This window comes from Loxodonta africana, chromosome 19 (assembly GCF_030014295.1).
Source record: "Loxodonta africana isolate mLoxAfr1 chromosome 19, mLoxAfr1.hap2, whole genome shotgun sequence".
Taxonomy (NCBI): Eukaryota; Metazoa; Chordata; class Mammalia; order Proboscidea; family Elephantidae; genus Loxodonta; species Loxodonta africana.
In genome coordinates this window covers 28512586-28534906 of record NC_087360.1, presented here as the reverse complement: position 1 = coordinate 28534906, position 22321 = coordinate 28512586, and the positions used below count along the sequence as shown (strand labels likewise).

Here is a 22321-nt window from a genome sequence, read left to right as displayed (position 1 = left end):
TTCCCTTAGCCTTAGAATATCCCAGAGTTTCCTTCTATCTTACAGTTCGTCTTTCATCAGAGTTAACAATCCTTTATGTTAAACGTTTATATTAAACGTTCCCTGGTTTCTGTCTCCTAACTGGGCCCAGACTCTCTAGTCTGAGCTGGGCTCAGAAGGATGGAAGGCGTGTCCAGTGGATGAGGGAAGGAGGGTGTGGCTTAGGCCAAGGCATAGAAGTTGGGGTCATCCTGGTGTATCAAGGGCTCTCAAGATCTGGAACTACTAGACCGTGAGGCGTGTGGTGAGGAGGCTGGGGCGGGGGGCTCTGAGCATGTCCACAAGACACTCATCTCCCCGTCCCTCAGCTTCTACACCCAGGAGAGAGCAAGAGTGCCCTTCGCCTCCCAGGGTGTGAAGACTAAGCAGTGCAGCAGACATGGAGCCGAGCACGTGCCTGGCACCCAGTGGGCACTCACTAAATATTGGTCATGTGTGAATTATGGCTGTTGTCAGGTGCTTGGGAATAAGTGGAACACAGCCCCTATTGTTTATACCATTCTTTTCTTCTGGGCCTCAATGATTTTTCCAGTACAACTCATTCCCTTTCCTGACAGTGTCAAACAGTCATGTGGCTAAAACATGGGAACACTCTCTGGAGCATCCCACTCCAAGCTGTGACCCAGGGAATAAGAGAGACAATGTCACCACAATCCTCCCACCCCATCTTCACATCACCATCACTCACAGCTGTTTACTAAGCATCCCCTCCACCTGACACGTGAAACATGCCACTGATGTCGAATGCTATGTGTCATGTGTCCTGCCTGAGTTTTGGCTCCATGTGCATCACCAACATTCAAAGGATCAGGCTGCAGCCTTGCACCCTTTCCTGTTGCACCGAGGGAGTCCCATTCTCACTGGAGGACACGGAGCCCTGCACCCCTTCCTGCTGCATCAAGGATGTCCCGCTCTCACTGGAGGACGTGGAGCCTCACACCCCTTCTCATTGCACCGAGGGTGTTCCGTTCCCACTGGAGGACACAGGAGGGCTTACACCCCTTCTCGCTGCACCGAGGGTGTTCCGTTCTCACTGGAGGACACGGAGCCCCACACCCCCTCCCGCTGCATCAAGGATGTCCCTTTCTCACTGGAGGATACAGGAGCCCCACACCCCTTCCCGCTGCACCGAGGGTGTTCCGTTCTCACTGGAGGACACAGGAGCCTCACACCCCTTCTCGCTGTACCGAGGGTGTTCCATTCTCACTGGAGCACACAGAGCCTCACACCCCTTCTTGCTGCACCAAGGGTGTTCCGTCCTCACTGGAGGACACAGGAGGGCTCGCAGGGTTCCACTGCATTCCCAGGCCGTGGAATGAAAGTCCCTCATCTCCTGGGTCTGGGAGATTTCAGACTGACTAGATTTGGAATGAAATTGCAAAGGACTGCTGGGAATCTGGATACTCCAGGGACATGTACGGGGCTTGGAATCATTCCTGACTCATATTTTTGACTGAGTGAATTGATCAAACAGAACCTTTTAAGGTGAAGGAAACTTTTCTGTGATGCTTCTGAGAAATCGTGTTGTCACAGATGCTGTATACAGTTTTAACAAATATCACATTGTTGTTCTTATTGTTTGCTGCCATTGAGTCAGCTACAGCTCATGGCGACCCCATGTACAACAGAAACAGATGTTGCCTGGTCCTGTGCCATCTTCATGATCATTGCTGTGCTCCACTGTGGCGACCACTACGTATTATTAATGCCTTCTAACCAAGGGGGCTCATCTTCCAGCACTGTATTGGACAGTGCTCTACTATGATCCATAAGGTTTTCATTGCCTAATTTTGGGAAGTCAATCACAGTCCTTTCTTCCTAGTCTGTCTTAGCCTGAAGCTTTGGTGAAATCTGCCCACCATGGGTGACCCTGTTAGTATTTGAAATGCTGGTGGCATGCATGCATGGCTTCCAGCACCATAGCAACATGCAAGCCATCACAGTACAACAAACTGATAGATGAGTGGTGGAAATAATCATGCCCTATTGGACATAACCCTCAAATGAGGACTAAAAGCTACCGAGATTGTAGATACTATTTTCTAACCAGAAAGGGAAAAGTAAAAATTCAGTCTGTTTCAGCGTATTCTTTGGCCAGCAGACCGCATGGTCGGAGGGGCCTGTCTGACACTCAGTGTCTATCCTCAGCCAAGGCTGCCAAGAGGACAGCTGATGGGGCTACAGGAGCCTGCGGTGGGGCCCTCAATCTTGGTGGCCTGGTAGAAATGAGGCCACACACCGTCTGTGGCAGGAGTGCCTCAGCTGGCCCGGGACCCATTTGGGTGAGGCTGGGATGGCAACTAGAACAGAGCCAGCACCCAGCTAAAGCTCATCCCATAGCAGTGACCCAGGCGAGGGTGCTGCTTGGCTTGTGGGAAATGGCAGACCATTTTGTGCGCTTGCGCCATCAGATTCAATGGTACAGACCACTTGTAACTGCTGCCATTTTTCCTCCTTCTAAAATTTTTTTCTTTTTAATCATGGCGTAGTGGTTAAGAGCTAAGACTGCTAACCAAAAGATTGGCAGTTTGAATCCACCAGCTGCTCCTTGGAAATGCTATGGGGCAGTTTTACCCTGTCCTATGGCTATGAGTTGGAATCAACTCCACTGCAACGGGTTTGGTTTTATGAAATCAGTTGTGGAAATGCTCATTGTCCTTGGGTGATGCTTGCCCTCAATTGAATATTACTACAGATGTCTCCATCAGAAATCAATTAGACAGCCTGGTGGTGGTACCATCAGCCCAAGCACGTCAGTCAAAAGGGCCTTCTCCTCCACTCCACACTCTGGAATCTAGGTCTGACTGTTCTGAGAGACGGACGTTCCCTGTTTGTCTCCGAACACTGTAGTCTATTCAGAAGACAGGTACCGGATGGCCAGTCTCATTTCACATTGCATCTGGTCTGGCATAAGCTGGTTTGCCATGCTATTTGATTTTGCAAAGGGCATTTTAAACAACGAGGGAGCCTATTTGCCCCAGAGTGGTAATTAAAACCATGACCCAGCCACACGCCAAGCTATCCTCTAAACCAAGCTTTAGAAGCGGTTTCAGGTGAAGTCCCCAGCTCCAGTGTTGAAGAAGCTAGCTCACCAACATAATTGACATGAACATCAAGTTTTCTAGATGTTTCTGGGTCTTAACCTGGTAACTCAGCAGCTTCATTCATCAGGAACACAGGTGAATGAGGAGTACTTTTCTTTCTGAGCAGCCACTCACTCTTGTCAGCTGTTTTATAAACTTAGCTTTTAAAACTATAAGTACAGGGAACCCATAAAACTATAAGTACAGGGAACAGAGAATTTAAATAAACAGAAAGAAAGACAAGGACTATAGAGACGCTATAACTAGGACAGGTCTAAACACCAACGATCCTACAAAGTCCCCAAATCTGGACCCTTGAAGAGGGAGTTGAACAAACCCTAGGGAATTTCCTACTTTAAATTCGGTTCCTTCATTATAGCAACTCCTGGCTTCTGACCAAGCCCCTGTCTGCACACTAAGGGGGCATGTTGGGGTCTGAAGTGACAGAGCAGCTTCCCCTGAAACAGGCTCTGCAGTGCGCCTCGTCCCACGATCACCGCACAGGGAGCAGGAAATCAGAGCCGGCGCTCTGCTGTGGCTGGAGGAGCTCACCCAGAGGATGCTGCTGCGGGTATGTGGCTCTGTGCTTTCGGACTGTGGGACCGGACTGGTTCAGGGCCCGTCGGTGCCAAACAAGGTGAAGGTCCAGGCTTAGAGGCACGGTGACCATCCTTCACTCTGTTTCATGAACAATGAATGCCAGGGACACTCAGGGTCCCATCCCCTTTCACACAGGACACTTGCCACTTGTCTTGGATGACATTTTTCCTGTGGGTATCAGACAGGATTTGATTTAATGTTTGATGATTAGCTCATGTGCAGATGGAACAGGGCTCTCCTCAAAGACGACTGGACACCCTTGTTGCATCCTGACAGCAAAGGACAGCAGCTGTGAGGGAAGAGTCGGGTCATGCCCCCCTTCCCCGAAGCCAAATTAAATCAAACAGTGGTGCGAGGCCTCCGGTGAAATATTCTGCAGTTCCACTTTCCATACTGTCTGACCTAGTCCCTTAGCAAGAGGACTGCAGCTAACCAGAGGCCGTTGTTCAAACAATTAAAAGCCTCATGTGACGAGGTTAATCATTTTAGTCTTGAAGTGTCAGTGACTCATAATCCTGGGCTTTTTGGCCTTGATCTGGATTTTCATGGAGATGTGGAGAAGGGTCTGGCTGTCTGGCAGCTGACAGTGGCACTGGGAGCTGGTTGACCGTGTCGTGTCGCCCTCTAGTGGCCCTGGGACAGGGTGAGTGTGCTGGCTGAGAGAAGAGGGAGAAAGGCCCAGGCTCCCTCTCCACCTGGCACCTGATTCACTCTGCAGCCCTGTGAAGAGCAGGGGCCACCCAGGAGACTCTTCACAACTCCACGTGGCCCACCCACCTCAGCACAGCCTGTGCGTGACTAGGACACTGCAACACCGTCTCCCGCTTCTCTGCTGAGCCCCGTGTTGGGGACAGGCTGCCCGGCACGTCAGGGCTCCATAAATACTGGCTGAATGAGTGGATGAAACTAGGGATTAAAATTAGGGGGCTACTAATCAGATTGCAACTTTTCAATGAAGTGTTTTTACTGAAACACAACGGATCAGCTTAGCTAAGGGAGAGCGGCCGCTCTGAGCGTTGAAAAGGTCTCACTGTTTGTCTCACTTGAGGCCACCATGCTCCTTTACTGTGTTCAAACACCTGAGTCACAGACAGTATTTTTAATCATCAGGAGCTAAGGCTGGGCGTTTGAATGAAATGCCTCACTTCTAGATAGGGCCGGGCTGTGGGTTTCTGCTGCATTTGTTCAGACAGCGTCACTCCTGGATGGCGACTGTGGAGGGAACACGTGCGATTTTAAGAGGTCGCCACCCACATCTGGTGGCATGGCTTCTCCCGTTCTTTAGTAAACTTCATAAAGACCTTAATTTGGTCATTGTTCTAACTTGTTTAAGGCTTAAGTTCATAGACCGTTCCCCTTCCTAGCACCCTGAAGGAATGTCAGAATGTCCAGACACAAGCGAACACTGACCTATTAGCATATTTTTATTCTTTAAGTCACAGAAGAAAATCCTCAGGGGGAAAACCGTGTCAACATCAGCGCAGACTTGATAAAACCACAGAATTCCCTTCAGGGAGGACTGGTGTTGCTGTGGCAGCTTCGCTCCAGGTGGGAAGCAGGGCCTCCCCTCCTCAGCCCAGCTTCCTATTCTTGCTCTCTTACCAAGGGGATCTCTGCCCCTGGCACAGAGCCCCACCGACAGCCACCATCGTCAGCCTAGTTCCACGTGGAGGCATGGGCAGGTGTGACACCCTCAGGTGGGGGCCCTACCCCAGGCATGTCAATGGAGCTCCTGATCTTATCCCAACATAACCCAGGAAGTTGGCAACGTGCTGCTTGTCAGGGGACAGCTCATTTGCTGAAAACTCCTCAAGGGCAGGCCCAGCATCTTCCTTCTGCTTCATAACCTCTTGGAAACTTACAGCTTCTACCCAGAGATCTCTGGCTGGAGTTCTTGCCATGTCTCTGCTTTCTGTGCCCAACTAGGCCAGAAAAGCAAATGCAGGTCCACAAACTCTGCCAAGTGCCATCATGTACCACGCAGGTGCCAGCTGCGGGCACACAGAGAGAAGGGGCAGTGCTTGCCTTTGAGGGGGTGTGGTGGCAGCAAGGTGGAGAAGAAGAGCATGTAAAGCACTGGGTCCTGAGTCCCGCTCAGCTCAGCATCAGGTACCATGGACGCGGGCCAGCTGGGCGGGGAGAAGTGGATAAGGAAGGCTTCAGAGGAGGTGACACTGGAGAGTCCAGAGGTGGGAGGGACCTGCCGGCCGGCTCAAAATGGCCCAAGCCTCTGAGTGTATGCAGGGGTCATAGGGATTAGAGGCTCAGAGTCACAGGGAGCCCTCTGTTTCACTCCTCAAACCCACCACCGGCTAATCTCTGTTTTTGCCTTCTGCTCCCCTCCCTCGACCCCTCTCCACCAGCCGATGTGACACTAATGGAGCAAAGTAATGGGCGGGGGCCCTGAACGCAAACCAGTGAATGCACAAGAACTCAGAGGGCCAAGTGATCGGGAGAACTGAGGTCCAAATGCCCTTCAGAGGAGCTGGGAGATCCATGGGAAACACAGCGGAGGAGAGGCGGGCATACGTCACCATAATGGTTTGCACGAAGCTTAACGGCAGTAAAGAAACTGACAAGTCAGCTCTGAGGGCACAGGTATCTACTTCTTCCTCTGAGGAAAGGCACATGAATCAGGGTAAACTGTATGGCATCAGAGGCGCTCTGAGCCGAGTGCTCTCTGCAGACTTGGTCACCACGTGAAAGGAAGAAAGGTGGGGAGGACAGAGCTCCTAAGAAGGGCAGGGAGGCCGAGGGCAGCATGGACTCGCATCATGGGGTGGGAGGCCTCAGCCAGGGTTCTGCGTGTAGATATAACCCAGAAGGTCTGGAGTGCCCGGGGCAGCCTGGTCAGGGCAGCCACTGTGACCTAGCACTGGGGGAGCTGTCTGGATACAGTCCCTCTCTTCATACTCCACTAATCCATCCCTGCTCTGACCTGATGTGGTTGGCCGCATCACCCTCCACTCCAGGTGAGGAAACATATACTCAGGAAGGGGAGCAGCTTGGCCAAGGTCACCCAGAGAGGAAAGGGCAGTACCACGTGCAAGTGGGTCTGTGGCTCATGCCCCTATCCCCTGAGCGAGGGGAGGTTCGCGGGGGGCTAGCAGGCAGTGCAGCCTCTGAAAAAACCTCAGGCAAGTTGAGACACAGGCTTGGACGGCCAGGTAGGGAAATGCATCAATATTTCCTAGAGACAAAGGAATCATTGTCAAAATGTGGTTTCCGGAGGATGTGCTGTCAGCTGGCTGGAGCAGAAGGAAGGGCTTCTAAGGGGTGACTTCAGCGTCTGCAAGACAAATGTACTACAGGCATACCTCAGAGATCCTGCAGGCTTGGTTCCAGACCACTGCAATAAGGTGAGTATCACAGTAAAGTGAGTCACGTGACGTTTTTGGTTTCCCAGTGCATATAAGTTATGTTTACACTGTACTATAATCTATTCAGTGTACAGTAGCATTACGTCTAAAAAAGACAACGTACATACCTTATTTGAAAATACTTTAATGCTAAAAAATGCTAACCATCACCCTCTAAACCCTGCCGCTGCTTTATCGACTAAGTTTACGTAATATTCTAAATCTTCTGTTGTCATTTCAGCAACGTCCATTGCATCTTCACCAGGAGTAGATTCCATCTCAAGAAACTGCTTTCTTTGCTCATCCATAGAAGCAACTCCTCATTGGTTAAATTTTTCTCATGAGATTGCAGCAATTCAGTCACATCTGTAGGCTGTACTTCCAATTCTAGTTCTTTTGCCATTTTCACCACATCTGAAGTTTTGAACCCCTCAAAGTCTTCCATGAAAGTTGCAATCACTGTCTTCCAAATTCCTGTTAATGTTGCTATTTTGACCTCCTCCCATGAATCATGAATGTTCTTAAGGGCACCTAGAATGGTGAGTCCTTTCCAGAAGGTTTTCAATTTACTTTGCCCAGATCCATCAGAGGAATCACCATCTATGGCAGCTATAGCCTTACAAAATGTATTTCTTAAATAATGACTTGAAAGTCAAAATTACATCTTGATCCATGGGCTGCAGAATGGGTGTTGTGTTAGCGGGCATGAAAACAACATTAATCTCCTTGTACATCTCCATCAGAGCTCTTGGGTGATGAGCGCATTGTCAATGAGCAGTCATATTTTCAAAGGAATCTTATTCTAAGCAGTAGGTCTCAATAGTGGGCTTAAGATATTCAGTAAACCATGTTGTAAACAGATGTGCTGTCATCCAGGCGTTGTTGTTCCATTTACAGAGCGCAGGCAGAGTAGACTTAGCATAATTCTTAAGGGCCCTAGGATTTTCGGAATGGTAAATGGCATTGGCTTCGACTTCAAGTCACCAGCTGCATCAACTCCTAACAAGAGCGTTGACCTGTCCTTTGAAGCTTTGAAGCCAGGCATTGACTTCTCTAGCTATGAAAGTTCTAGATAGCATCTTTTTCTAATATAAGGCTGTTTTGTCTACACTGAAAATCTGTTGTTTAGTGTAGCCACCTTCATGAATTAGCTAGATCTTATAGATAACTTGCAGCTTCTCCATCAGGATTTGCCGCTTCACCTTGAACTTTTATGTTATGGAGACGGCTTCTTTCCTTAAACCTCATCAGCCAACCTCTGCTAGCTTCAAACTTTTCTTCTGCAGCTTCCTAACCTCTCTCAGCCTTTGTAGGATTGAAGAGAGTTAGGGCCTTGTTCTGGATTAGGCTTTAGCTTAAGGGAATGTTGTGGGTGGTCTGATTTTCTATCAAAAACTTTCTCCTTATCAGCAATAGGGCTACTTCGGTTTCTTATCACTCGTGTATTCACTGGAGTAACAGTTTTCATTTCCTTCAAGAGCTTTTTCTTTGCATTTACAGTTTGGTGTAGGAGGCCTAGTTTTTGGCCTTTTACAGCTTTCAACATGCCTTCCTCATTAAGCTTAATCATTTCTAGCTTTGGATTTAAAGTGAGAGAGGAGTGAGTCTTCCTTTCACGTGAACACTTAGAGACCATCATAGGGTTATTAATTGGCCTAAGTTCAATATTGTGGTGTCCCAGGGAATAGGGAGGCCCGAGGAGAGGGAGAAAGATGGTGGAATGGCTGGTTGGTGGAACAGTCAGGACACACAAAGCATTTATCCATTAAGTTCACCATCTTATATGGCACCGTTTGTGGTACCCCAAAACAATTACAATAGTAACATCAAAGATCACAGATCACCATAGCAGATAAAATAATAATGAAAAAGTCTGAAATATTGTGAGAATGACCAAACTGTGACACATAGACGAAGTGAGCACATTCTGTTGGAGAAATGGCGCTGATAAGATTTACTCGACTCAGGGTTGCCACAAACCCTCAATTTGCAAAAAATACAATATCTGCGAAGCACAATAAAGTAAAGCACGATAAAATGAGGTATGCCTGTACCTGGCAACAGACAACTGCAAAGGCAGGAAGACAGCTGGCTGAGAGGGCGAGCGGTCTGCTCCCCGCAGGCCTGCAGGGCACAGCCCCCTGCTGTGGCCCCAGCTTCCCACAGCCCATGTGCAGTGGCCTGGACAGTCTCCAAACTCAGATTCACAGAGATCCTGAGCCCTTGGCATTGCTCACGCTGTCAGAGAACAGTGTCTGTGTTGAACAGTGGTAAGTCAAGACCAGGGCAGATGAAATGCCACAGAAACCTAAAAGCCACAACTTCTAGCCTTCTCCAGAAATCTCAAATGCAAGAGTATCTTAACGCTATACTCCATGTGATGAACTCTGATTCTGACAACGTCAGAGGCCAAGGAAAAGAGAGAGTTGGAGTTTGATTCTCTGAAACTCCCAGCCACCGTTCAAACCCTGGCTTGAGATGGCTGAGGCGAGATTCTGGAAGGAGGGGCAGAGAGAGGGGCAGCATGCAGCAGGTGGAAGTGCAGAGTCTATGGGCTTCTGGGAATGGCAGAGCCATGGTCATGTCCTTTGTGGAATCTGCCGGGGGTGGGGAGCAGGGCAGCCACAACCACCAACAGCGTGGCTCCACCAACAATGGTTTCGATGCCCATGGCCCTGACCTCCTGAGCCTCCCAGTGAGCTGCTGTGCAGGCTGGGACGGAGCACCATCTCATTCATACATGGGGTGACTGTGGGCAGGTTTACCTGGCTAGTCAGGAGCAGAGTTAGGACCTGAACCAGATCAGCCAGCTTGAAGCTCAAGGCTTCACCTACTAGCCAGCCAAGACCCAAGTCCATTTTAGCTTTCACATGCACACTGAGAAACTGGACAGAGAAGACTCGTGTTCTGGAAAACATCTGGTTGTCTCAGCAGCCCATGTGTGTATCTAAGGGGGACACAACTGGGGCACAGGCCAGGAAATGGTATATTCTGACATGAAGATACCCCATGCTGTGGGGAGGCACTTACCCCTTCCATGGGCGCGATGAGCAGATCGTACAGAGCACGGAGTGGGGGCTTGGCAAACGATGTCTGCCTCCTGGGAAGGGAGGAGGTCCCGTCCTTGATGGGCGACATGGTGTTACTGAACAAACTCGTCATGCTCTGGCAGCTCCTGGGGACAGAGGGGCCACACAATGAATCAAGGCACGATGGATGGGCAGGCAGGGCGCTCTCTGGTCATCCGCCAGCTGTGCTCCACAGCGGTGCCCTACCCAGCCTTCCTGCCCAGCTCTGTCCTCTTCACTTTCCTTTCAGGTAATTTTCACACTACAGTGAGCACTGACAGAAACCGCAGGGTAAACCAGCTGCACACAACAGCTTCCATTTCTATGGAGTTTTTCTACATAATCAAATGTCCCACAGTGCTGTTCACGGATTTAATTACATCCTCACATGGAGTGACTGTGCACAGGCAAACACGAGGACCATTAGGAATCAGCTGCAGCCACCAAGCTGAAGAGAAGACAGTGCACAGTGCCAAGTCATCTACGATGCGGGGCGCCACAGACAAAACAAGGAGTGCCTTGGCCCCAACCCTGGGCTCAGGTCTGCTACCAAGCATCCACCTGAGTCCCACACAAGGCAAGGCTCTGCTGCAAGGTACTGTTGGCCCCCAGCCCCGACGGCCAGGCGGGGGGTACTGCAAGAGGGGATGCTGGGGGCTGGACAGTACCTGTAGAGTGGTCAGTTCCAGCATGGCTAGGTTATTGTTTTTATGTTCCAATGTCTCCAAGCAGAGTTTTGTTAGTACAGATGGTATTTTCAACCCCAAAGACCACAGGTTTCACACACCCAACACAGGATGAGAACATTCATTCATTCATATATTCACTCACTCGTTCATTGATCTTCAGAGGACAAAGCACAGAGGAGAGCTGAGGAGCGTCAGCAGGCAGAGGACAAACTGGTTTCCAGTGCAGGGACCAGGCTGCCCAATGCTCTCTGCACCTGCCTGACACCTGGCCTCAGCACAGCCTTCTTGTGATGTTCTTCACACAACTATTAGATAGAGATCTCTGAACCTTGATTTAGACACTGCATATATCCTTGGAGTTTCTGCCATGTATCCTAGGATCCTTGAGGGTAGAGACCATGTCTTATACCAGACACACTGCAGAGGTGGCAGCCTCTGAGTGTTGATTAAAAAAAACCAAGGAGTCCACTTCCTCTCCTGGGTGAGCCCAGGATACCTGACCATCAAGAGAAATTATTCAAAAGATCCATGTGTATTTTCTAGGTATGGCATCTCCTCCCTGGCCCTCCCTGACCCTTTTTCTCTGTAGCATCCCACATAACCCAAATCCTAGGTCGCCTGAGACTGAGCTCTGAGTAGCTCTCAGCCAGGCCCTGCCAAAGAAGAGCAGCAGGAGGGGACACCCGAGAGCCGCTCACTCAGGAAGCATGTAATCACCAGCGACGGGGCCGAGTTGTGGCTTTGCTGCAGAGACCCTGGGGTGACATTCTGAGGCTCACTTAATTCCAGAGAATGTGATGCAAAGAGCGGTTCTCCCCTGAAGGAGAGGTTGCTCTCCAGAGAAGCCATCTGGCATGACACGCAGTGTCTGTCATGCCGCTGTTTATGACACAAGCGCCTGCGTGCCCCGCAGACAGGGACCTCGGCCTCTCAGACAGCTGTGATTCAGGAGGCATGGCAACTGGCTGGGGGCAGGGCTGCCCTGATGCCCTTTCACTCCACACACAAGACAAGTCTGCCTGACAGAGTATCAAGGTTCCCTCGAGACCCTTTGGCAGTGGGCACCTGGGGGTGTCCCCAGTCAACACCGGGGCTGCAGGTGCGTACAGTGACTGGTGGGGGCACACCACAAACCCCAGGGCTCTTTGAACTGGAGAAAGAAACCCCAGCTCTAGGGCACTCCCCACAGTGCCCCTTCCTGCCTCCGTGGTACAAGGACACCTGGAGAACCCAAGCTGCACAAGGAAGGCACAGGGAGCTCCTCCCAGCAGGCCCAAGGCACAGCGCCTTCTCCACACACAAGAGCTCAGCACCCTGAGGAGCACGGCCCTGAGGCACAGGAGTCAGGAGAGGCCTGCAGGTCCAGGTGGGCACTGCTGTGGGCAGTGTGAGCTGCTGAAACATGGTTTCTGGAAGCAGCGTCCCAGGAAGGGAAGGGCTGGAGTCCTCAGTCTGACATCAGCCACCAATTCAAAAGAGGTGATGCCTGCGGGGTGGTGGTAGGAGGGCCCCAAGGGCAGAATCTTGATTTGGGCAAGCCATTCTCCTCTGGGTCTCACTTCGGAAGTGGGTAATAGTGTCCACAAGCAGTGAGTGTAAGGATTTGAGCACACGAGGCATTAGGAGTGTTAGCTAATGACCTGGGACAGGAGGGTGGGAGAGAAGCCTAGAACCCTCTTAGTGCCCAAGTGCTGAAGGCAGTAGTACCTTTGTATTGAATGCCATGAGGTGCCCCAGGCATCCAAAGGGCCCAAAGAGCTAACCTGTTCTGCACACATGGTGCCCGCACTGTGCCAGGCAGGGCCAGTCCACAGAGGGGCTTTCCATGGGTCCTTGCAGCAGGTCACAAGAAAGGGAACAGCTTCCACAGAGGTCAAGGGGCACAGTGGCTCCAGACAGGGACTCAATCTGGTTGTGAGGCTTTTGGGAGATCGCCGTTTGAGTTGGGTCCCAAGGGATGATTCGGAGTCAACCTGCCTTGTGGGCAGGGCGGGGAAGGTCATTGCTAGCAGAGGGCACAGCACAGGGAACAGCCCAAACAATGCTGGGGTCCTGGGGTCAATGTTAGGGAGCTTGTAGACAGAGGCCCGGGGGCTGTGTATGTCAGGCGCAAGCTCAGGTGCTCTGCTGTTGGGGGGAGATGAGGACCAAGGGCTTCTTTAGACAACCAGACTTGCCTGGAACAGGGAGCTCCTCTCCCTAGGCTACTAAATCCTTCCTAGGAGATAGCCAGAGGGAGGCCACCTGCAGTCTGCACCTTTCCTGACACCTGCCCCCATCCCAGGGCTGGGCTATGCAGAGAAGCTTCGATCAGATCCTGTGACACCATCCCCTGCCCCTGTTGTTGTTAGGTGTTGTCCAGTCAGTTCTGACTCATATCGACCCGGCCCCACGTACAACAGAACGAAACACTGCCTGGTCCTGCGCCACCCTCACAATCGTTGTTATGCTTGAGCCCACTGTTGCAGCCACTGTGTCAGTCCATCTCGTTGAGGATCTTCCTCTTTTTCAATGAGCATGTTGTCCTCCAGGGACTGTTCCCTCCTGATAACAGGTCCAAAGTATGCGAGAGGAAGTCTCTCCATCCTTACTTCTAATGAGCATTCTGGCTGTGCTTCTTCCAAGACAGATTTGTTTGTTCTTCTGGCAATCCATGATATAGTCATTGCCAGCACCATAATTCAAAGGCATCAATTCTTTTTCGGGCTTCCTTATTCACTGTCCAGCTTTCACGTGCTTGTGGGGCGATTGAAAACACCATGGCTTCTAATGGACCACAATTACTACAGCCTCCACCAGACTGAGTCCAGCATAACTAGATGGTGCCCAGCTACCACAACTGACTGCTCTGACAAGGAACACAAGAGAGGATCCCAAACAGAGCTGGAGAAAAATGTAGAACAAAATTCTAACTCACAAAAAAAGATCAGACTTACTGGCCTGACAGAGACTGGAAAACCCCAGAGAACATGACCCCTGAACACCCTTCTAGCTCAATAATGAAGTCACTCCTGAGTTTCACCCTTCAGCTAAAGATCAGACAGGCCCATAAAACAAAACAAGACTAAAGGGGCATACCAGCCCCGGGGCAAGGACTAGAAGGCAAGAGGGGAAAGAGAGTGTTGACATATCGTGGGGTTGTTAACCAATGTCATAAAAAAAATATGTGTACTATTTAATGAGAAGCTAGTTTGTTTCTGTAAACCTTCATCAAAAGTACAAAAAAAAAAAAAAAAAAAAAAAAACCATGGCTTGGGTCAGCCTTACCTTAGTTCTTAAAAATGATATCTTTGCTTCTTAACACTTCAAAGTTGTTCTTTTGTAGCAGATTTGCCCAGTGCAATGTGTCATTTGATTTCTTGACTGCTGCTTCTATGGTCGTTGACTGTGGATCCAAGTAAAATAAAATCCTTGATAACTTCAATCCTTTCTCCATCTATCATGATGTTGCTTCTTGGTCCATGTCTTGGTCATCTAGTGCTGCTTTAACAGAAATACCACAAGTGGATTGGCTTTAATAAAGAGAAATTTATTCTCTCAAAGTCTGGGAGGCTAGAAGTCCGAATTCAGGGTGCCAGCTCCAGAGGAAGGCTTTCTCTCTCTCTTGGCTCTGGGAAAGTCCATGCCATCAACCTTTTCTGGTCGAGGAGCTTCTCAGTGCAGGAACCCCGAGTCCAAAGGATGTGCTATTCTGCTGGCTCTTGCTTCTTGGTGATATGAAGTCCTCCTGTCTCTCTGCTCGCTTCTCTCTTTAGTATCTCCCAAGAGATTGATTTAAGACAAAATCTAATCTTGCAGATTGAGTTCTGCCTCATTAACGTAACTGCCACTAATCTTGTCTCATTAACATCATAGAAATAGGATTTATAACACATGGGAAAATCATGTCCGATGAAAAAATCGTGGACAATCACAGGATACAGGAATCATGGCCTAGCCAACTTGATACACATATTTCTGGGGGACACAATTCAACCCACGACAGTGCAGTTGTGAGGATTTTTGTTTTCTTTATGTTGAGATATAATCCATACTGAAGGATGTAGTCTTTGATCTTCCTCAGTAAGTGCTTCAAGTCCTCTTCACTTTCAGCAAGCAAGGTTCTATTATCTGCAATATCACAGGTTGTTGATGAGTCTTCCTCCAATCCTGATGCCCCATTCTTCTTCTTATAGTCCAGCTTCTCAGATTATTAGCTGAGCACTCCGACTGTTAAGTATGGTGACAGGGTACAACCCTGACGCATACCTTTCTTGACTGTAAACTGTGCAGTATTCCCTTGTTCTGTTTGAATGACTGCCTCTTGGTCTATGTACAGATTCCTCATGAGCACAATTAAGTGTTCTGGAATTTCCAATGTTATCCGTAATTTGTTACGATCCACACAGTTGAATGCCTTTGCATAGTCAATAAAACACAGGTAAACATCTTTGTGGTAACTCTGCATTCAGCCACGATCCATCTGACATGAGCAATAATATCCCTTTTCCACATCCTTTTCTGAATCCAGCTTGAAATTCTGTCAGTTCCCTGTGGATATATTGTTGCAACCGCTTTTGAATGATCTTGAGCAAAATTTTACTTGTATGATATTAATGCTATTCAAAAATTTCTGTATTCTGTTGGATTATCTTTCTTTGGAATGGGTACAAATATGGATCTCTTCCAGGTGGTTGGCCAGGCTGTCTTCCAAATTTCTTGGCATATACAAGTGAGCACCTCCAGCATTGCATCCGTTTGTTGAAACATCTCAATTGGTATTACGTCAATTTCTGGAGCCTTATTTTTCGCCAGTGCATTCAGTGCAGCTTGGACCTTTGCCTTTAGTACCATTGTGCTACGTCCTGAAATGGATGAATGTTGACCAATTCTTTTTGGTACAGTGTCTCTGTGTATTCCTTCCATCTTCTTTTGATGCTTCCTGTGCCATTTAATATTTTCCCCATAGAATCCTTCGATATTGCAACTCGAGACTTGAATTTTCTCTTCAGTTCTTTCAGCTTGAGAAATGCCAAGCATGTTCTTCCCTTTTGGTTTTCTATCTCCAGGTCTTTGCACATTTCATTATAATACTTTACTTTGTCTTCTCAAGCTGCCCTTTGAAATCTTCTGTTCAGCGCTTTCATTTCTTTTTTTTTGCTTTAGCTACCCTACATTTTAGAGCAACTTTCAGAGTCTCTTCTGACATCCATTTTCGTGTTTTCTTTCTTTCTTGTCTTTTGAATGAACTCTTGCTTTCTTCCTGATATCCTTGATGTAATTCCACAGCTCTTCTGGTTTTTGGTCATTAGTGCTCAATGCATCAAATCTATTCTCGAGATGGTCTATAAATTCAGGTGAGATATACTCAAGGTTGTACTTCAGCTCTTGTGGATTTGTTCAAATTTTCTTTAACTTCACCTTGAACTTGCATATGAGCAATTGATGGGTCTCTTCCACAGTTGGCCCTGCTTTGTGGTGACTGATGATATTGAGCATCTCCATCATCTCTTTCCACAGATGTAGTTGATTTGATTCCTGTGTTTTCCATCCAGTGAGGTCCACGTGTATAGTTGTTGTCATTGAAAAAAAGTATCTGCAGTGAAGAAGTTGTTGGCGTTGCAAAATTCTATCATGTGATCTCTAGCATCATTTCTATCACCGAGGCCATATTTTCCAACTACCAGTCCTTTTTCTTTGTTTCCAACTTTTGCTTTGGCCGGTAATTATCAATGCACCTTGATTGTATGTTTTATCAATTTCGGACTGCAGAAGTTGGTAAAAATCTTCACTTTCTTCATATTTGGCATTAGTGTTTGGGGTGTCGATTTGAATAAGAGTTGCATTAACTGGTCTTCCTTGTAGGCATACAGTATTATCCTATCACTGACAGCACTATATTTCAGGATAGATCTTGCAATGTTCTCTTTGACAATGAAAGTGATGCCATTCTTCTTTAATTTGTCATTCCTGGCATAGCAGGCATTATGATTGTCTGATTCCAAATGGCCAGTACTGGTCCATTTCAACTCACTGATGCCTAGGATATCAATGTTTATGCATTCCATTTCATTTTTGATGACTTAAAATTTTTCGAGACTCATACTTCCTACATTCTGTGTTCCTATTATTAATTGTTTACAGCTGTTTCTTCTCATTTTGAATCATGCCCCATCAGCGGATAAAGGTGCCGAAAGCTTGACTCCACCCACATCATTAAGGCCGACTCTACTTTGAGGAGGCAGCTCTTCCCCAGGCGTCTTTTGAGTGCCTTCCAGCCTGAGGGGCTCATCATCCAGCATTATATCAGATAATGTTCTGCTGCTATTCATAAGGGTTTCACTGGCTGATGCTTTTCAGAAGTAGACTGCCGGGTCCTTCTTCCTAGTCTTAGTCTGGAAGCTCTGCTGAAACCTGTCCACAAGGGTAATCCTGCTGATATTTGAAATACCGGTAGCAAAGCTTCCAGTATCGCAGCAACACACAAGCCACCGCAGTATGACACACTGACAGACACATGGTGGCTGCCCCTGGCCAGCCTCAACTGAAGGGCCTCAGATGTCTTGGCCAGGCTGGTAAATCTGCAACCATTCAAGGCACCTGTTTATTCTGTGGAGGTGCCTGGGACACCCTCACTGGTCTCTGGGCATGTTTCCAGGTGATGCAGTGGGGGTGGGCAAGGCCCCCAGGGCATGCAGAGCCCACCAGTGGAGGCCCAGCATTCAGGTGTTGACTGAAGCAACTCTCTTCTGTACTGATCTCTCCCTGGTTGTCAGGTGCACCTGTGCCCCATCTGCTGTTCACCAGCCTGTCCCACTGGATGCCACACCACACACTGGCTCTCAGCTTCCCACTGGGCTCTCTTGCAGCCAGGCAGGTCCACAGACCTGGGCATTGAGCCCGGGCTAGCCTGGGAGGGGTGCACCAGGACCTGGCCATAATGGTCTCTTGCACTGGTCAGGCAGGAAGCCCCTCTGACCTGTGTTTCCATTCAGGAGAGGACACCTTCCCAGAGATATCTTTTTCAAAGTAAAAATAAAAGTCCAGAAATAATTTCAGACCAAAGTAAAAACACTCAAGGTTTTCCCTTTGAGCAGAAGGGCACTGGTTGTGAGCACCCCCCTCCAGCCACACGGGAGTGGGACCCTTCACTGGCCCCCTGGCTGTGGAGACTGGACGGCCCCAAGTGCACACTTTTCTTCAGCAGCTCTTCAGCAGAAGCTGGCATCCTGTCTCTCCACAGTGGTACCATGTGCTCTGCTCTGCCTTGACACAGCTGTGCGCAGCCGGTTTCCACGGGGGTGCCATCCCAGGATGACAGATCCAAGGGCAGAGAATTGGAAGGCAGGAAATCAAAGCCAAGGGCATGGGAGGGTTTGTGTGGACTCAAAGTCCAGTCCATGCGTGTTTTCTTCAGAGACACTTGGGGGTCAGTTCTCAGCCCCCTGCCTTGTTCAGAGCTTGACCCCCTGCTGCAATCAGATACTGGTATATACGCCAATCACCCCTGCCCCTCCAAGACTGTAGGACAGAGCCTGTACCACACACTTGATGATCAGCTACCTGGAAACCTGAGCTGAATTCATACAAGAAAACTGAATGGACTCCTAGACTGATATACCTGATAACAGCTCTAGCCAGCTGGGGACAGGACACCAGAGTTCCAAAGGCGAAAATAATCAAGCTAGCTCACTCAAGCAACCCATAGGGGTATACCAAAACAAAAGCAAGCAAGCAGCTATGACACAGTAAGCAAGCATAAACTAATACAATAACTTATAGATGGCTCAGAGACAACAGTCAATATCAAGTCACATAAAGAAACAGACTGTGATCACCTCAACAGACCCTCAAAACAAAGAACCCAGGGATCTTCTAGATGAAAGTGCATTCCTGGAATTACCAGATGCAGAATACAAAAGTTTAATATACAGAACCGTTCAAGACATCAGGAAGGAAATGAGGCAATACACAGAACAAGCCAAGGAACACACAGATAAAGCAACTGAAGAAATTAGAAAGATTATTCAGGAACAAAATAAAAAGTTTAATAAGCTGGAAAAATCCATAGACAGAAATAAAAAAATTCAGAAGATTAACAATAAAATTACAGAATTAGACAACTCAATAGAAAGTCAGAGGAGCAGAATTGAGCAAGTAGAAACTAGAATTTCTGAAGTCGAAGATAAATCACTTGGCACTAATATATTTGAAGAAAAATCAGATAAAAGAATTTAAAACAATAAAGAAACCTTAAGAATCATCTGGGACTCTATCAAGAGAAATAACCTACCAGTGATTGGAGGGATAACAGAAAATACACAGAAAATCGTTGAAGATTCAGTGGCAGAAAACTTCCCTGATATTGTGAAAGATGAGAAGATATCTATCCAAGATGCGCATCAAACTCCACATAAGGTAGATGTTAAAAGTAAGTCACCAAGACGTATTATAATCAAACTTGCCAAAACCAAAGATGAAGAGACAATTATAAGAGCAGCAAGGGATAAACGAAAAGTCACTTACAACGGAGAGCCAATACGAATAAGCTTGGACTACTTGGCAGAAACCATGCAGGCAAAAAATTGCCTGCCAAGAATCATATATCCATCAAAACTGTCTCTTAAATATGAAGGTGAAATTAAGACATTTCCAGATAAACACAAGTTTAGGGAATTCGTAAAAACCAAACCAGAACTACAAGAAGTTCTAAAAGGAGTTCTTTGGCTAGAAAATCCATAATATCAGGTATCAACGCAAGACTAGAATACTGGGCAGAGCAAACAGAAGTCAACCCAGACAGGGAAATCCAAAAAAACAAAGCAAGATTATATAAAAAAAAAAAAACCCCAAAACAGGGTAACAGCAATGTTACTATATAAAACAAGATAACATTAAAATAATAAAAGGAGACTAAGAAATGCAATCATACACCTTCCATATGGAGAGGAAGATACGGCGATACAGAGAAATAAAAGTTAGTTTTAAATTAAGAAAAATAGGGGTAAAAAGGTAACCACAACGGAGACAAACTATCCTACTCATCAAAATAAAATACAAGGGAAAAATACAGACTCAGCAGAAACAAAATCAACAACAACAAATATGAGGAAAGGACAATATATAAAGAAAATCTACTCAGCACATAAAATAAAGTGGGAAAAAGAAACTGTCCACACACAAAAAAAGACATCAAAATGATAGCACTAAATTCATACTTATCCATAACTACCCTGAATCTAAATGGACTAAACGCACAATAAAGACAGAGTGACAGAATGGATTAAAAAACAAGATCCATCTATATATGTTGCCTACAAGAGACACAAACTTAGAGACACAAACAAACTAAAACTCAAAGGATGGAAAAAAATATATCAAGCAAACAACAATCAAAAAAGAGCAGGAGTGGCGATATTAATTTCTGACAAAATAGACTTTAAAGTTAAACCCATCAGAAAGGATAAGGAAGGACACTATATAATGATTAAAGGCACAATACACCAAGAAGATACAACCATATTAAATATTTATGCACCCAATGACAGGGCTGCAAGATACATAAAGTCTATCAGCATTGAAAAGTGAGACAGACAGGTCCACAATAATAGTAGGAGACTTCAACACACCACTTTCGGTGAAGGACAGGACATCCAGAAAGAAGCTCAATAAAGACACAGAAGATATACATGCCACAATCAACCAACTTGACCTCGTAGACATGTACAGAACACCCCACCCAACAGCAACCAAGGATACTTTCTTTTCTAGTGCACATGGAACGTTCTCTAGAATAGACCACATATTACCTCATAAAGCCAGCCTTAGCAGAATCCAAAACACTGAAATATTACAAAGCATCTTCTCTGACCATGAGGCCATAAAAGTGGAAATCAGTAACAGGAAAAGCAGGAAAAAGAAATCAAACACTTGGAAACTGAACAATACCCTGCTCAAAAAAGAATGGATTATGGAAGACATTAAGGATGGAATAAAGAAATTCACTGAATCCAATGAGAATGAAAACACTTCCTATCAGGACCTTTGGGACACAGCAAAAGCGGTGCTCAGAGGCCTATTTATATCAATAAATGCACACATCCAAAAAGAAGAAAGGGCCAAAATCAAAGAATTATCCCTAAAGCTTGAACAAATAGAAAGCAACAAAAGAGACCCACAGGCACTGGAAGAAAACAAATAATAAAAATAAGAGCTGAACTAAATGAAATAGAAAACAGAAAAACAATTGAAAGAATTAACAAGATGGAAAGCTGGTTTTTTGAAGAAATCAACAAAATTGATAAACCACTGGCCAAACTGACAAAAGAAAAACAGGAGAGGAAGCAAATAACCCAAATAAGAAATGAGATGGGTGATATTACAACAGACCCAACTGAAATTAAAAGAATCATATCAGATTACTATGAAAAACTATACTCAAATTTGAAAACCTAGAAGAAATGGATGAATTCCTAGAAACACACTACCTACCTAAACTAACACAAGCAGAGGTAGAACAACTAAATAGACTATAACAAAAGAAGAGATTGAAAAGGTAATCAAAAAACTCCCAACAAAAAAAAAAGCCCTGGCTTCACTGCAGAGTTTTATACCAAACTTTCAGAGAAGAGTTAACACCACTACTACTAAAGGTATTTCAGAGCACAGAAAAGGACGGAATACTACCAAACTCATTCTATGAAGCCACCATATCCCTGATACCACAACCAGGTAAAGACACCACAAGAAAAGAAAATTACAGACCTATATCCCTCATGAATGTAGATGCAAAAATCCTGAACAAAATTCTAGCCAGTAGAATTCAACAACATATCAAAAAAATAATTCACCATGACCAAGTGGGATTCATACCGAGTACTCAATGGCAGTGGGTAGTGGGTTATGCAGGAATGGTTCAACATTAGAAAAACAATTAATGTAACCCACCACATAAATAAAACAAAAGACAAGAATCACATGATTTTATCAATTGATGCAGAAAAGGCATTTGACAAAGTTCAACACTCATTCATGATGAAAACTCTCAGCAAAATAGGTATAGAAGGAAAATTCCGCAACATAATAAAGGGCATTTATACAAAGCCAACAGCCAACATCACCATAAATGGAGAGAGCCTGAAAACATTTCCACTGAGATCAGGAACCAGACAAGGATGCGCTTTATCACCGCTCCTATTCAACATTGTGCTGGAAGTCCTAGATAGAGCAATTAGGATAGATAAAGAAATAAAGGCCATCCAGATTGGCAAGGAAGAATAAAAGTATCTCTATTTGCAGATGACATGATCTTATACACAGAAAACCCAAAGGAATCCTCCAGAAAACTACTGAAACTAAGAAAAGAGTTCAGCAGAGTATCGGGATACAAGATAAACACACAAAAATCAGTTGAATTCCTCTACACCAACAAAAAGAACATCGAAGAGGAAATCACCAAATCAATGCCATTTACAGTAGCTCCCAAGAAGATAAAATACTTAGGA

The 22321-nt window shown here is 46.5% G+C and overlaps 1 protein-coding gene across 2 annotated transcripts in view; it reads right to left on the bottom strand.

The window, feature by feature from the left end:
* The window catches only part of TTC28 (tetratricopeptide repeat domain 28), a 780748-nt gene that overhangs the window by 25252 nt on the left and 733175 nt on the right, over positions 1–22321 (bottom strand). For both annotated transcript variants that reach the window (XM_023559275.2, XM_010598769.3), the window contains one exon: positions 10112–10256. In XM_023559275.2, coding sequence (XP_023415043.2) covers positions 10112–10256 — 145 coding nt within the window. The remainder of the gene's footprint in view (positions 1–10111; positions 10257–22321) is intronic.